At 42.3% G+C, this 17,954-nt stretch overlaps 1 protein-coding gene across 1 annotated transcript in view; it reads right to left on the bottom strand.

The window, feature by feature from the left end:
* Window positions 1-14,079, bottom strand: part of uif (sushi, von Willebrand factor type A, EGF and pentraxin domain-containing protein uif) — a 78,377-nt gene extending 64,298 nt beyond the window's left edge. The window contains exon 1 of the mRNA XM_022830383.2: window positions 11,653-14,079. Within this exon, the coding sequence (XP_022686118.1) occupies window positions 11,653-11,841 (189 nt within the window). The 5' untranslated portion in view covers window positions 11,842-14,079. The remainder of the gene's footprint in view (window positions 1-11,652) is intronic.
* Window positions 14,080-17,954: the final 3,875 nt, after the last annotated feature.

The raw sequence follows: 17,954 nt of genomic DNA on the forward strand, positions 1-17,954 counted from the left end.
TATTACGACGGCTAGATGAACTCGAACAATTACCAACAGAAACGTACGTACATGTAGTGCGCGACGTCTGCTGACATATATAAGTACTTATGGGCGATAGTGATGTAATATATATATATCTATTAATCTGGTGTAGAAAAGTGCTCGTCGGCCTCTAGCAGCTGCAGACCTAGGAAGGAAGGCTGAAAGTTGATTAGATCGTTTTGAAAAAAACAAAACTATATTTGTTGCAGTGTTTCTTTGCCGTTTATAATCATCGTTGTATAATTAAAGTACATCGAGGTATGCAACTCACCAGGGCAGCTATTAAGCCAACACGATTTGATTGCCCACAGTAAGTGCCAGTCGTCAGTCAGGTCCGTTCATTGGCTACCTGGTCAAGTCAGCCATTGGCCTTCCCGGACTTAAGTCGGCTGGTCATTTTTAATTTCGGCCCTTTTTTCGTGGTCGTTACATAAGACCGCCCGTTAACGCTGTGTGTCTTTCAATTCACACACGTAGATTCCCGTGAGTTCACCAGGTTAATTGCGGTCCAATGGTGAGACCCTCAACTGAATTGTGTGATAGTACTGACTAACTGGTTCACGGCGTAGGGTCTAGACAGACAGCCAGGGAGAAAACTGTCAAGCCAAGCCTACTGCCGCTCACTGCACGATATTGCCAGAGAAAAAAGGTAAGCAAGTAACAGTAAATGCGCTTATTTTTCTGCAAAAACCAGTTACTACTAGCTTACGAAGGGAGTTGTCAGCATATGTCTAGCCAGTTGTAGTTACTGGTTCCCTATTGTCGCATGTGTTCGTTTTTTGTTCATTCTACACAGAAGTTAGCCTGCCTACATTCGCCAGCCACTGTTTTTACGTCTCATCTACGATCGTGCCTCAAACTTCCGTTGAAGTTTCATGCGAATTTTAATTCACGTATAACATCAACGTGATCACATCATTCGATGCGTTACTACTAAGGCGTTACCGCGTCTTGGCGGCGACAATGCGACGAGTTTGACGCGGCGACAAATTTCATATTTTGTTTGTTTGTTTGCTTACGTAGTTCAAACTTCTAGTACCATAGAAATGTAAGGCTGGCTGACGTCTGTCCAAAGTGAGGCAGGCACCCAAGACTCTGCTAGAAGAAATCCTGCTTTCTAAATCGGAACACCGAATAAAAGCAGCGTACAGCATAACAAGTTTGTCAGTGAGTGTTAAGGTTTTCATTAAAAAATGTTTCAGTTTGGGGTGGGGCTAGGGATAATAAGGTTAGAAATTTGGGCTCAATCGGATGGATTAGTTATATTCGTAGACTGACAGATGATATTAATGAGAAGAATTTGCGAGATCTCAATGGCCCTACAGCTTCATGGGTACACGCATATCAAGGCGTCAGCGTTGAAGTGTGTTGATCTTCTTGTCCAATCTGTTATATTTCTGGGAAACTAACGATCATAACCAGCAAGTTGAGCATCCCCCTTTTATCTAACATCAACAAACGGTCGCCTTTGGTCCATCGTCAGAGGTCTATAGTTGATGTCCCACTGACTACTTTTCTCTCTCTTTCGGATGTTACTTAGTCCTGGCATACTCTGCTTTTTTGAGCTATTTCGGTCTGCTCGGCTCCGATTGAAGGCATGAGTGGGGCGAGAGATTTTCAAAACCGCCGCCAAAGCATCTCTTCGCCGTTTTCAGAAGTCAGTCGATGAAGCAGCGAACGAATGGACAAAGCGCAGGTTGCCATCGCAACAGCATCATCCCTTCATCTGACTGCCCGAGCGTCAGCGCGGTGTCTACTGCTAGCGCCAAGGCGAGAAACGATATTTGCTGGATCGGTTAACGTTAGCAGCGAGCAAGAAGACAGACGGTAAACGAGTGAACCAACTTATTTGGTAGCAAACGCCGCTACCGCTATCGATGTCCGCACATCCAGAAGAGTGAGCAGTTCTTCCTTATATCGCTGTCGCCATCTCAACCCATTCCAAAACTTCTTCAATAATAGGCATACAAGCAGGCGCACGACGAATCGTCATTGTGGTGCTGGCAGGGCTGGAGTAGTTTGTTGGTTGGATTCGTGTTATACTATCTCATCTGTAGGTCCTGCAAATGCCGCCGTCTCTTTAAATGTTGTTGCTCTTACCGTTGGCTAACATGGCGGCTGGCTGCTTTTAGTAATGTTGTTGTGAAGGTACCAACCCCATCTGCCCTACTCAAACACTCCGTAAGATGGCGCTGACGACGACAAAGCCGCCGACAGATCAAGCATGGACGTTAGCAGAAAATTGGCGAACACATACAAATCCGCTCAGAGCAGCGAGCAGCAGAACTCCTAGGCTGCCCTAGGTGCCAGGAAACAGCAATAAATTAAAAAAGAAAAAGTATCAATACCTGCCATCGGACGCTGCCGAATAGAACGCAGAATAAATATGAGTAGAGTGAAGGACGACAAAAGTACTGTCCTTGTCTACACTATAAACCATGTCCTCCAACAGTTGAGTGGTCAATCTAAGAAGGACAAAGATGATTATATTGCCGCCCTATGTTGAACTGCCTTAACTGCCGGACCATAGTGATTCTATGAATGCACAGATGTATGCTGTCTAAAACTTTCGAAGTCGCTCGATTGGCTCAGTCGCTAAAAAAATAACTATGTTTCAGACCAAAACAAGCGGTTCTGCTGGCACACAGTTTGTACCGATCGTTTACTAATTAATTGCATGCAATTACTGCAGCCTGCCATACCTTACATAGGCTTTTTCCACTTATGTAATGGCTAATGGCCTGCATTTATAAACATAGACGAAAAAAATAAGGACGAAGAATTTCAGTTTGCTGAAAAAATTCCAAGTGCCTTTCGTTAGCTTATTTACTTTTCTCCTATGTACGATTTAATTATCACATGTGATGATGAACTGGTTTAGAGCTGGGGTACAACTTGTTAGGAACTACCAAAAAGTCTATGATATGGCGAAATCCGAGTGAAGCGGCAGGCCTTAGAATCGCTAAATCAAACACTGCATTACAAAAACGAATCCATTTTAGCAGGACTTGATGGCATCGTCATTTATATGCTATCACTGCTTAGTGGCATCGTACTTCATAGTCTTTAACTGGAACTGGCTCGTTCTGCATCTTCTCGATTGTGTACCATAGTACAACAGATGGATTGCGGATAAAGGTTTTCATAGTTCACAGAGTATCCATGTGTACTTTCTAATATAGAATCAGACATACTAGTTGCTTTACGCTGACGACTCTGTCGACTGTGCTGCCAGTACCCTAAGGCCCTGTCGGTGAAACGCCTTCGACATCGTCACACGGTTTGCGATTGTTGTAGCGCTTCATTATGTCCCCCCAACTTGGAAGGTCTCCATCCATCTGACTTGTAAACGTATTTCAAGCATAACACACTCTATTTATTTTAGAGAGGAAACGCCTAGAATAATATTCACTGACGTAGGCACCAGAATAGTGCAGATGCTCGTTTGCTAGCAGCTCGTCTGCGAGACAGTTATCGATTGCAACTATACATCTGTGAGTAGAATAGAAATCATCTGAACACTGGCCAAGTGTTTCCTTTGCCCATATCGCTGACGATGACCAAAAATACGTATCATTTACGGCACGAGAGTTCAGTATTGACGTATTGATATTGTTGGCCGTTAGTTTTTAAATCTTTTAGCTGAAACTAATGTGTGTCTAGCTCAAGATACGCATTAGTTTCGGCTAAAAGACAAGACACGCTAATGGTTTGCTTATTACACAATCTCAGATGTCATGGTTAGACAAGACACATCTAGAACGACAGAATATTACGATGCACTATTCTTAACATATCTACATCGTACCGTTTTAGGTCTGGATGCATCTTATAATTTTTTTTGAAAGACGAAGGCTTTTTCGCAACTTGTGACGGATGATGAACCTATTATACTGCTTTGTATAAGTTTAATTAGTTGTAAAGTGCAACTAACTTCCGTTGTAGTACTACGCGTGTCAAAATAGTAACGAACATGTATATATTTCCTACTTTTGCGTCCGCAACGTAAAACGTACCTCTCTATATAGTATATATATATATATATATATATATATACCGGTGAATGTACATTAATGGACTGCGTATGGGCCAGTTACTATTAAACGGTACTATATCTTCTAAATTGACATTTTTCTCCTCTTATATCCTTATCACCACTACCACTATTATTGTTATAATTATTATTAGCAGTAAATTGTCTTCGTGGTTGTCGTAGTTTCCTGCGCGTACCAAAGTCTTCTGCTAATGACGTCCGTGCTACTGCTCGTGCACTGGTCGTCTGACTGGTCGTGCGATGCCAAGGCCTCGCCTTACATCGCCCCTGCTTTTGTTGCTACTGATTATGGCAATAGCAAAACGTTTTCTATCTCCATTTTGCCCTCCCCATTGTACGTGTCTATCCCTTCGTCCGTCCGTCCGTCCGTCCGTTCATCAGGGTTTACATGTGCGACTGCAGCGACACGATGTTCGATAGGCACATTATCTATGTTTGATTCTATCTGAGAAGCAGGTTTATTATACGAAATTGATTTACGCGATATGGGCCCGCTTGACAGAGTGTGGGTATGACCAGAGCCAGGCCGCGCAAAAATACGCATTGCTAAGGGTCGTATTTGAATTCCAGCCATATTGCTTTGGTCGAAAATATTCCGGTACCGCCGTATTTCGCTGCATGTCTAGTCTTCCATGCATGGATCTCTTAAACTATTACATTATGTCGATCTACACGCAGTTCGATTCTGGCCTGTGTCGGTTTTGCTCATTATTCCGTTAAGATCAAATCGGTAAAAATGAGCTAGCTAGCTAGCTAGCTATTAATTACACGGTCGAATCTTACGTTTCCGACTACTATTCGGATAATTGCATTTTTAAAGGTGCAGTGGTTGCTCTCAAAATAAAGAAAAACGCCGATATTTCAACTATTGTTCTGTCGACTACTGAGTAGTTTGGCAGCTGAGCTGGCCTATCTGATGTCTGGACAGATGTCAACATGCCAAGCCTAATGGTAGAAGGTTTTCAATGGCCGCATGATCGCAAGAACGTAAAACGACATCTCGCGGAAGGCACATCCAACATCCAACAAGCGTCAACTATATTGCCTAGTATTTAGCCTTCGAAAATTGCCCACGACTACCGTCTACTGTTGGGGGGTACGTCCTATCACTTGTCACGGTGTCTTTTGTTCTCTAGTGAGCGATTTCGTACGTTCCAATAGTTTATCGAGATAGGCTCTCTAGTTAGTTGTCTAGGAAAGTAATTTTCCGCAAATAAGTTCACAGTAAGTTAACGCAATGACGAATATAACTTGAAACGTAATGTAGACTATGAATGAACTGTTGCGGATAATGAAATAAGGTAGTTATCTTTGAGACAACATGGTTAGCCAGCGAAATGTCTTTTAGAGGCGTTCCGTTGAGAGAAATATTATGCTTGAAGCATGCCCAAGTGATCTTCTTTAAATGAGATATAAATCAACGGCCGTAGCAGCACAAGTTAGCATTTATCTAAACATAAACAGCTGAAGGGCAATCTGATTAGTGAATATTGAGTTTGTAAACGAAAATTCGTCGGTTTAGCCCTATAAATTGATCCGCTGAGCTAAAATTAGAAACGCTGATTTTAGGCGAAATTTCAGCAGGCACTGAACTTCCTACATTGAAGCATACGGTGTTGTTACGTGTTAAATTAATATTGTGTTCTGAAACTATAAGCTGATTAGATTGCGATATTATTCGCCATATTAATTGACGTGTAACTTAAACTTGCTTTAAGTGTACACGAAGAGATCATTGGCACAACAATGGTAGACATGCGATGACCGATCCGAAACGCTGACGTATGTTAAGATTGCATGTTTTGTACGGTGTACATATACTGTGAAACTCTTTAGATTTCGGAGGTTATTATCTGCTCTGCATCTTGTTTTTTCTCTGGTTTCTCAGTTTGTCCACAAGCCTCACACGCATTATTTGCCTCACCTCGAATCATCACCTCGATGACGCAAGCAAGAGTCATGCTTTATACAGCTGACGACTAGACAGGATCTGCCTGCACAGCGAGCTGGCAGCTGCTGCTCTAGCTATGTACATATGAAGGAAGGTTTATTATTTCGCCAACGCTTACATTCGTGGACATCAAAATGAGTTCGTAGGATCATATGGCCCACCGATGATACAGCAGTTGAGACATTATTTGAGCAAACTTTTAGGCCGAGACTATACATAAATAATAATAATAAGTCTCATAAGAAATAAGTCTCAATGTTTTCTTCACCTAGCCCAACAGTGTGTCGTGGCCTGACAAAATAAACATGCTATTTAGGCATAGGTTGCGACTCTTAGACGGTGACAGAACGCTACGTACGACACTTCAAATCATAGAGTGCATAATAGTATATTCGCACGGGTATGCATAGATTGATATCTATAGCTTCAAAGTTAACTTGGTTTGAATCAGAAGAAGGCTATATATATCTAGACGGTATATACAGACAGATAGATTATAATGAGCAAACAATGGCGCCTTAAATGACGACTCCTGAAGGGTCGGCAAGCGCCGAGCGTCGTCAGCTATAGAAGAAAATTACGCTAGCTCCTGTTGCTGCACTATGACCCTTGCGATTCGTGCGGTTCGTGGTGGACTGACCGTCAACAACTGGCAATAGAAACAGCATCAGCGGCTGTCAAGGTGGCGGTCATCGCCGAATGGCCGACGAACAGAAGCATACTTACGCTGCATAGATCAGCTCGATGAATGGACGGATAAATAAACTAGAATTTAAACCAACGGGTCATCGACGTGTAGGAAAGTCATTTGGAATATCATCCAGAAGTCTTCAGATGTTAGTGAATTCCAAAAACAGGATCACTTCACTATGGACTTTGAATAAGAGATTATGTTGCGAGCTCAAGGAAATGCTCCTGCTTCACTTCTATAGTAGAATCTTATCCTATGATAGCGCTCGGCGTTGGCATAAAATCGTTCTCAAGTGAAGTTCATAAATACTTCTCTTGGTAGCACCAGTAGCAGGCTTTTGGAGGCAAGCCGTCATTGCTGTGATTGTAAGCAGAGTGAAACGAGCGTTAGGTCATTTCTTTGACGGCTATGTAACTCGTCAGTTTAATATAAAGGAAACACATACAAAGATTATAGTTTATGAATGAGGTACGACATGACTCACGCACGAACACGTATACGTGTAGACGTAGTACGGGGATCCGTCGGCGCATGGAGCTTATATTCTTTGTTCAGCTGTCACTTCAAGCAATGAGCAAGCAGTTGGGTGTTAAATACTCATTGACCGAAAGCTATATTACAGCATATTTAAACAGCTCGCCTTTTGTCCATAGACACATTTATCGATATGGGCCGAGTTCCCTTGTCTGACATAAACACGGTTTCAATAATACGTACATCGTTACATAAAAACCCAGCCGGCTTGGCTGAAGGTGACTAGTCTAGTGTAACAGAACTAGCTGCATGGTAGAGGGAACGTGTACGAAAATTTATACCAGAGATGTGATGCATCAAAGTATGCACGCCGTCTCTGGTCAGATTCAATCGTTTCTACAGCACCGTGCCAGTGTGGTTTATAAATAGGGGAATCGTTAAAGGGTCTGGCCGGTATGTGGGTGTTATCGTTGAATTTTCTTTCGACAAAAAGCGCTGGATAGCACTATGCTAAACGTGAAAAGTGGGTTTTCTTTGCGTCGGGCCGTTCACGACGGGTGGTGCTGGTGCTAATAACAGTCAGTTCAATTGCATGTTTCAGAATATAGAACACGTTCTTAAGACAGTGCACACATGCAAGAGGAAGGACTCCCACAACTGCTGGAACAACTCTCACCCTTAACAGCTTCAGCATCGTATGTGTGGCTAGTCGAAATTTGACTAGATCATGCGGCAGTCGAAAGTGGAAATAGTAGAACTTCTTTCTCCTAAACAAGCGGACAGCGCAGAACAAGTTTCAACTCCGTTGAAAAGATGCATTTCTACCTTTGTTTTGCGACACACTTATACCCACAGCTGCGGTGGAAACAGCGCCCGAACCAAAAGCGGATGCCATATAGATTTCGGCGTATAGGACGGCCCGTTATGAGCATTCAGCCGAACGGAAATTCACAATGGCAGCAAAACATTGATCGTCTACAGACGGAAATAACCAGGCAGCTGCAAGCGATACTCGTGGCTTCGATTTTTGAATATAGATACAACAAATAGTGTAGAATAGATCCTTTCGCGTACCATGTACAACTTTTTTGGCGCATTTGTGGCCCGAGGATCGACGGTAGCGAGCAAGCGACAATCAGATACATTAACATAGTTAGTCGCACGATGCGTTGCCAACGGAAAAGACAAAGAAATCCGCGTCTGAGATAGCGTGGCACCAAGAAGAACACCAATGGCGGGGAGCACCAGATATATGCATGAAACTATAACGTGCATCTGTGGGAAAGAACGAGGCAAATGAAAGAAAACGCTAAAAAAGTAACTACTTTTTTAGCGTTTTCTTTCATTTATATAGATTTATGCATGGAGAGCTTTTAAGCCCAGCTAAAAAACTTCATCAGAAGTGAGTTGGGAATTGATTTACCACTTCGTAACGAAGATTGTACACGTTATCTCTGTGTTGAAGCTGAAGATAAATAGCGACTAAAGGAACTGTGTAGCAATATTGTGCCGTTTCGGCTCGGAGTTAATCAACATCAATTTATATTATCAAAGGATGTTGAGTTTAATAGTCGCGGGATAATATACATAGCGACAATGGCCATAAAAATTCATTAAGCGGAAATAGACCACAATCCTGTATACTTTTCGTGTTGATTATCATCGACTCCCCTTCCATCTATTGACCCTCGTACAATTGCCAAAACAATCTCTGTTTGCCACACTTCGTTTGTGATATGCCCACACCTTATCTTACGTATTTCGACAAGAACAAGGCTCTTCACCCTTCACCCTTCTTAACTTTCGTTTGCCTCAGAGACACGATGCCTATGCATTAAAATCAAAATGGTCATTTTCAATAAATGAAAAGAAAATTTAACTTTCCTTGCAATTGTCAGTGGTACGTTGCCCCTGGTGGTTGCCATTAGTTAGAATGTCAATCTACTTTGCTTCGCTCATTCAGACGACTCTCATTTTCTTTTTTTCTTAGCCGAATGAAACTTTTTAAACTATAAGTCGCCATCGGCACTTCACACTGCGAAAGTTGCCCAACAGAGAGACGGCGCCGGCGACAGTAAACCATTTCAAGGAAAAAGAAAAACGCAAAGAATCGATTTTACAAGAAACTTCTTTTTCGTGCGTCGTAATTTGCCGTCTTTCATTTTGGGGCAATCTGTCCTTTTGGTTTTCTTTATCTCATAGTAAGAGAACCCATTCACGTTGTCGGCCTCGTCACCCTTTTACATCGCTGCATTGGACGTTATTGTAACTAGACGGGCCATTCCGTGCAGTTGATAAGACGACTAAAGGAGGAACGTGTTTCTTTGTTAGACTTAAACGGACAGGAGTCCTATCCTACTCTAGTTTTAATTAGGCCAATCCAGAGATCGTTATTGGGAATTGTATCTGATATGCTTAATATGGTGCAGTGTATTTTGTGGTAAGCGCGTCCTCGCTAGAATTTCTGCCTGCTACTGTGTTGCGATATACATCGTTGGCTAGTCGATCGGGGGTAAGCCGCTATCGTCAAGCATGCGGGAACATACCGATCCCTTTCTGCGTACGCTTGTTGGAATAGCTACATTTAACACTCTAGAAGTGTTAAACATTCTAGAAATGTTTTGTCACCTGTAATTCGTTACTAGCTATATATGCCTAGCGATATAAACCTACTGTGAGTGATTCGGCAAAGAAGAAAAACCTTTCTCAGCAACGACGTGCTTAAGCAACATCATTTCTAACTGACATCTATTACCGCAGCAGAAATTTCTGTTATTTTTGCCGTCGCACATTACTACGCGTCACAGTAATTCGATTGATAGAGATCCAGTAATAGGATCGTTTATACGCTCAACAGCTGTCCAGGATGCATGTTTGCCAAGTTAATTGTCTATGCGTTTGTGTGTCGTACCACAGACATCCTCGCCGCAGCGATAGCACACGTAAACATTTTATGTAAACATGAAAAAAGGAAGACTCTGACAATAAAAACAAATACGACGTCCGTAACAGGTCATTCAACGAGGACCGAACAGCTGTCGCCGTTAGATATGTAAGTCTATGTAGTAGTAGTCTCTGATAGAAGGGGCATAAGTAGGAACTGTTGTTAGTCGCTGGTGGCGTTGCTCCTCGGGCGAGCATCGTAATCAACCTGAATGATCGGATGTGTTGGTTGGGTAATCCTTGTTGGCAATTCGCAAAGCGCTCGTAGCGTCCCTTGGCTGCGGGCAACGTAACTGACGTCTGCCTGTCGTCTTTACCCTCATCTGACATTTGCCCCAGTGCGTGGTGGTGCTTTATTGACGGTGCTTGACCGACTCTTCTATACCTCAGACATTCATATACATTTCTTACCCTTACAGTAGGAGGCACAGCTATCCCATCAACAACAAAAACAGCAGCTGTAGCTGGATGACGATAATGAGTCTGAACTAATACAATAACGGTGGATGAGGGAAGAAGAGGCAACACTCAATAAATAACGAATAGGCCACGGGGCACACATACACGCTACTACATATTGAGACAGCGAACGCCAACAAAACGTAGCATCCACGTAGCGTAAGCCTTCTTGAACATTGTCTAAACCGGTTGCCGTTGGTGTAGAGCGAATGAGTTACGTAGATACAAAGGGGAGGGCAGGTGGATGGATGATAATCGATTACGATGACTGGATGAGACACATTTACCTACACTAGAATGTAATGGTTCAATCTCAGCGAATCTGACATTACTGAAGAGATCGCTTAGACAGCCTTAGAAAAGAGCCGTTTAAACCCACGATGCTTTTAAGAGGCGCAACGGTTCCTATCGAGAAGTTTGAAATCATTCGGAAAAAATTGGAAATACTAGGTATCGGATCCTTTCGAGGACTGATTTCTGTACTAGTATGTGGACATACGATACATGTCGTCTCTTTTTATCTTTTAACTGCTCTTATCCTATGAAGCAAGGGTGAACAGACATACCTATGACCACTATATAATCCGCATATGTTCTACGTAGTATTTCATTAGCTGGATATTCTAAAAATACCTCACTACTAACAACGGCAGTGCACCGAATAAGCATTGCATATTAATCGACAAAAGGTAGTCACAACGAGTCCGACTGGATGCTCACACAAGTGATAATTTACAGAGAGAAGTAAGGAAATAACAGCATACTACATGGACACCCACTCCCTTTCTTAGACAGCTAGAGCTTCTCGGTCATCATACTTTGAGGCGTTGCGCCATATTTTAGGCAAAAAAAGATTGCTTAGACATCTTGGGCTGGCGTCACAGGCGTGACATTCGAAGCAACCAGCTCCCGTACGTTTCGGTCGACAAACAGAATAGCTACGTATATGAAGAAGGGAGGCGCAGTATGATGATGCTGGTCTTCAACAACCTTTAGATTCCTCTCGGTAGCTAAAACAGGAAACCTCGATAGTAAATGATGAAATGACGGACGTACCTGTTGCACAAGGACAACGCCGAGGAGTATTCCAATACGCAACATTGTGTTTGGTGGTGGCAGGTAGGAACTCCTTCCTGCCGCGAACGCCCTTTTTGATGATGCGCTTGTCATTGTCGTCGTCGTTGTTATCGCCATTTTTATAGTAGTCCTGCGTAGCTGATCACTGTCATGCGCCGTCGGCGACATCCTGCCGACGTGCACGATGGTAGACTGTCTCGCTCGTAACTAGTACGGCGAGCCTTGTTATAAAATGTATATATTCCTGGTTCAAGCTAGAAAATCATGTTCCTTTGTTTGGCACTCACTATCCACGGGGCATAGAGCCCGTTCTACTTCTCTCTTTTGTTTGCACAGTCACTCAACTTCTATCGGAGCGTAGCACCCTGTAGCTCCGCGGTCCTGGGTCCACAACGGCACAGATGGCCTGTTCGTTTGCGTATGGTTTCGAGAAACAGGTTCACTTGTTGTCTTATCACAGACCTTGTCCACCCTCTCCTGAACACCAGCCCCGGTTACATTTATTGCTCCTCCAGTACTTCTTCGAGTAAATTGACCTGTTTTTTTGCTAATGTTGTACAAAGTGATGGAAACTACCCCAAATCAGCCCAAGCCGAGCCAAAAAAACAGACACTTCCAACTGCTAAAATAGCAAGCGCGGTGTTGGTAAACGCGACGGTAAAGTATCAGCCAGTGCAGCACAGTGACTGGTAATAGTACGGTGCTGGCTCGCCTGTTCCTTGGGTCCCGAAGAACTGTGACGCCGCCGGCTACCAAGCCAAGCCACAGACCCTAAACACATATGCACACAGACACACACGCACATACATACGCACGCACAGAGCGAGCGCCAAACGAGTTCTTACCCGCCGTCTTTTCCCTCTCCGCCACACGCTAAAGACGCGAAGACCTAAAGAGCTGAAGTTGACGTTGCCGCTACGGCGACGGATGCGGCGGCAGTAGCGGCGGCGGCAGCAGCAGCAGGACGACCACAACTACGACGATGGGAAGTTTGTTGCTGTTACGGCTGCCTTTGCCTCGTCCACTTCGTCCCGTTCGCTTGGTCGGTCATTCGGTCGGTCTGTGCGCCACCACCGTCAAGTCACCGAGAGGAGAAACGAAGACCCCCACGGCATCTAACGCGCGACGGCACACTCACCGCTTTTGCTCTGCTCGTCCTTCCTGTCGGGTTGGCGAGGTTGAACGACATATTCAGGCAGGCAGGCAGGCAGGCAGGCAAACAGACAGATATATCAATGGACAAACAGACAGGCAGACCGACGGGCCCAGGACAGAGATCAAGTTATCGTCGGGCTCAAACGATAGGAGGAGCATCGGCAAGCTTAACAAAAACGCTACGCGGTTATGTATCGACAAAAGCCTTATAGAAAACAGCATGTTCTTTCTGCGATCTTTGTTCAGCGGTATACGAAAAGCAGTCTTTTGCCAGCAATATTAATTGAAGTACACTAGTGGTAACAGCACCAACGGCAACGATGTATTATACCAGCAGCTGACGGAGATCCTTCAAAGTTGGCCAACAACCGACGCCGCACCGCAACACACTCCGGGTAGATCCAGAATACTGAAGATGCGCCAAGGAAGAGTTCCGAACGAGACGAAACGAAGATCGGGGTCAGAAATGTCAAACGACTTATCGGTAGCGGATTTTTGGCCCCGGATGGGATGTGGCCAGCGGATGCGCTAGAAAAAACGAAAATCTTCAGAATAAAGATCTTCGTCTAATGACAGACAGAAACGTTCGGCAAACCAAAGCATTCAGTTGGTGCGGAATCAAACGCAGCGACAATTTAGCTTGCACATCGAAACGGTATTCAAAACTCGCAGACATTTCAAATCCTGTCTTCTCTGGCGACAACAACGAGCATCTTGAAATTTCATTTATCTGCTTATTAGGTAGTCAAAGTGTACTAAATGATGAATTATGCCCATGCCCGTAATATTTACACAACTGACTTTACAAGTATGTGAAGCTACGTAGCTTCAAGCTTCTATTTCCTGATTTTCCGTTTAGACGACAGGCCGTCTCCAGGGCACAGGGCAACCAATTCCACTTACTCACGCGGGTGAAAAAAAAAACTGGAAAAAAGCAAGAGACAGAAAGGGACCACGGAAACGATATGAGGCAAAAAAAGACATTTACCTTACCGAAGGGGAACAAATCCTTGAAAAATGAAAAAAGAATAGTGAAGACTCTCCACCAATAAAAAAAGAGTGGGAGACAAAAAACAAAACATTTGAAGAAAAGCAGTCAGAGTCAGGCTTGCTCACGCCGGTGAGGTGCCGCTTTCGCCAGAGGCTTTCGAGTACCACCATCAACATCAGCACACTTCGATTTTGAGTCCGAATCACTCTTTTTTTCCTCGACACTCTTGCTTCATATCAAAACAAGCAATGCTATGCATAAATGTTCAGTGATGCTAAGAGTCGCTTGCCAGAAGAGCAAAACTGCGGCTAATATTTGCGTCACCTTTGTCAATGTTTGAGTGTCTGTTACCCACATATAGATAAAGCTAGACGTAGTAAATACCAGTTTGTTTTCGAAAATTAACTGTTACTACCATTCAAAGAGCCAACCAGGATTCCTTCATAATGCTCAAAGACAAATCTTGTTAGGCAATACAGCGCGTCGTCCCGCTCAGAACTTCATTCTCTCGCAAAAGGTGGGATACACATAAAAAGACTGCTATTATAAACGACTTGTTCGCCTTAGATTTGGGCAGCCCTTATGGAAAAAAATTGACAAGACGCTTTTATTGAAATAAGAAAATTTGCTTTGTTTAATTGAGTCCGTTAGTAATAGCTTTATTCAAAGCAAGGTACTGGTACAGCCCAAGACTAGATAGAGACTATAATGTTCGCCCTATATAAGAGCTTCAAGATCTACGAATGATGTTTATAGGAAGCTTAGAAAAAAAGCTTGCTCCAGCATTGGGTGTAAGCTTAGTCCGAGCTGAGTTTCCATTATACGTAGACAGCTTGAGAAAGCATCAATAGTAACGATAAATCGGCAAAATTTACAAGAATATCCAGAACTAAAGCAAAGTATATTATCCGTCTGTTGGGACAAAAAGGTGTGTGAAGGATTTCTCGTAGTTTTTAACACTTAAGCCGGTATTTTCGAAGCCAATAATTTTCGTGAAGACTGAAAAATAAAGAAAACCGTTAACGCAGTCGAACCCATTATGGTGACGGAGATTAACGTTATTGTTGTTATTAAGTGAATTTTGTATATCGCTCAAGTCGGCTTTTGCGCCCCCTTCATTTATCGCCGACAGTGACAGTAAGCCATCAATTAAAGGTCGCCCTCGGTTGTTTTGTTGAACAAAGACTGCTTAGAAAAGCAGATCCCTAAACGGAATCAACTTTCCTTTGAACGCATACATGTGTCGCGTGTTTTATAACGTAGTTCAGGCGAAAATTCGAGATAGTGCAGTGGAATATACAAGCTGGTACAGAGATTCCAGAATCATCTTTCTTATTCCATCCAGCATCTACCTTTCTTATTATTTCAATGAGATAGGTTTACATTGGAACCGAATGCAGAGTTCAATATTATATAAAATCAGTAACTATAATGATAATATTGGCTGGCAAGACGGATTTAATCTTGATGGCGACGTTTCAGGTGAAACGAATCCATTGTACATATAATAACTATGTAACGCATAATACCGTTACCGTTATTAGTTACTGAGAATATCCAATCATTTGCCCATCCATCATCCAAACTAAATCAACCAAAAGATCAGGAAAAGCAAAAGATCATTTGACTTTCGATTATCTATTACAGTACACTGTGAAGATTACCATTAGAATATCCAAAGCTATAGTACAACCAGGTGGCGAGGTCAGTATAAAAACGGGATAGAAAAAAATCAATGCAGATTGAGAGGAACGCGTGACGAAATTGTGTTTTACGTTGATGTATTTGCTCGACAACATCTCCTCACCTATTCGGAAGAGTAGGCAAAAATCGAGTGAAAAATTTGTGAGAAGCCCTATGGTATTTAGTTTGACTAAAAGCAATAGGACTAAGAGTAACGTCGCGTCATGCAGCAGTCGCACGAAGGCAAACTTCGTAATGATAACTAAAAAACTGCAACAATAAGTTATTACTGATTATCCTATTTTTTCATCACGCTCAGTGCGGTACGCCCATGCAAGGGCGAAATGCCCTGTCTGTAACAATTATGATGACGATTAGGATTATTACGATTTCCTACACTCTGATTGGTCTCAAATAATAATACTATATGTTATTGTCCCCTATTCTCCAATCACAACTTTCAGTTACCTTTCATTTTCATATAACCCTTTCCGCTATGTCTTATGCCCAGTTTTATTAGTCAACTGGGCACGGATAGTATCGTTAGTACAATAAATATAGTAACTGATTATAATAAGGTATATGACTGATTACCCTGGCTGCTGTTTGGCTTACTTACACTTGTAATTCAGAGTATGGCATCCGAGAACGAAACCCCTTTTCTTGAATCGAATTCATAGAACACATGAGTTGGGAAAGCCTAAGTAACAGGCCACGAAACATACGACCCGTACTTATGATTAAACCGTTCACTCTGAAGCCACGAAGTAGTATTTTTGTCATACTGCGATGAATTAACGAAAGTGGTAATTCTCAAATTTTCTTTTTGGAATTTAACTTAATATGGTGGATGATGGTGATGGAAAGGGAACCTTACGCGCAGTATGCTTATACATATACACTTGGTAGCATACGCAACACGAGAAAACAAGCCACGACGTACGCCCCTCTAAATACATACATACATACATACATACTGTAACACTATCTAACTGGACTCGCCAGAACGCCAAATGTTATACTAATGACCTCAAGTTTTAGAGTGCTGGTACTGAATCTTTTCCAGGTTTTCAAGATCACATTTATTTTGTACGTGCACGTATGTGGGCTCTTAACGTTCCCTAAAATTGAATTCGTTGTGAGCGAGAATTTTTGTTAAGCGCAAAAAACGTTTATTACCCCGCACGGTAATCAAGCTTACTTTCTTTAATGGATTCTATAATAAATTGCTTCTATGTATGTCTATCGCAAAACGCGCACGTAGACACGTATATGGTTTTGCATGTTTATGTGGAGAAGAGCCCGCTAGAAGCTATTTATGATGGGAGCTATTTATGGTTTCAAATCTTTTTCACCGAAAGGGTAGACATGGCTTAAGAGTTGCCGCTGTGCAAAGATCCAAAGCAGCTTCGTTGACCTGCTTTTGATGCCGCTTTTCTGCATCTTCACAAAATCAGGGCTCCTTCGTCAACCTCACTTGCCACACTTCGACTTCGATGGCGACACCCAAACAAATCATGTTGCTTTTCGTAACACGTTCTTGTTGCTCCAGACTGTGACTATTGACTACGCACGAGCAGAAAAAATGCGCCTATATATATATTATCATGATGTAAGTCTATTATTACTTTTCTGAAGGAATTATCAATGCGATCAATTCGGTAACGATTTTAGTTTGAATTTTTAATTGGGTTCTATTTTAAAAAGCAAAGTATTGTGCTTTTATCTCTCCCCAATCTACTATTCATATAAGCCCGAAAAAAAATTGCACTCTAAATACTTAGGCCTGGTAAAAGCGGATGCTTTTTCTAAATATTAGGAAGTAATTTTTTTAGAGAACAATTACTCAGCTTATATAGTTATGTACTTTAAAGTGTGATATGAGAAGAAGATTAACAGTTTTTGATTATATAAAAGCATCAACCCTCTTAATTTTAGGTGTAATCAACTTCAAGTTTTGCGTATGTAAAAACTTCATGTTGTCTACGACATTTCTAATCATACGTTGGTGTTTATTCGTGTTAGTGTGAATATTTTGCAAGAGGTTCAATATGGCAAACACGAGTGTGATAGACCCACACTTTAATTATAGCCGTGGAGAATAAACGTGACAGGACAAGAAGCAAAGGCCCTTAGCTCCCCAACCTACTTGCTCAACCTCAAATCTGCTGTACAAAAACATTTATTTATTGAATAAAAAACTTAAATTCTAATACTACTACTGCCGCTAATACTAACAATAATAATACTATCGTTTCCTGTAGTTAGTTACTGGATGTGCCATATTAGAATTAGTGGACCACCAAAAAAACTTCTAATTTGCATCTGCTATATATATAACTGAGCAAGCTGCACCAACGCACTTATTTACATAAGTCATAAAGAGAGATACAGGCGACCCTGTCGTGTCACGACAGGAACGACGGTTATTATACTATTTTTGTTCATGTAT

Source organism: Varroa jacobsoni, unplaced genomic scaffold (genome assembly GCF_002532875.2).
Source record: "Varroa jacobsoni isolate VJ856 unplaced genomic scaffold, vjacob_1.0 scaffold_267, whole genome shotgun sequence".
NCBI classification, from domain to species: Eukaryota; Metazoa; Arthropoda; class Arachnida; order Mesostigmata; family Varroidae; genus Varroa; species Varroa jacobsoni.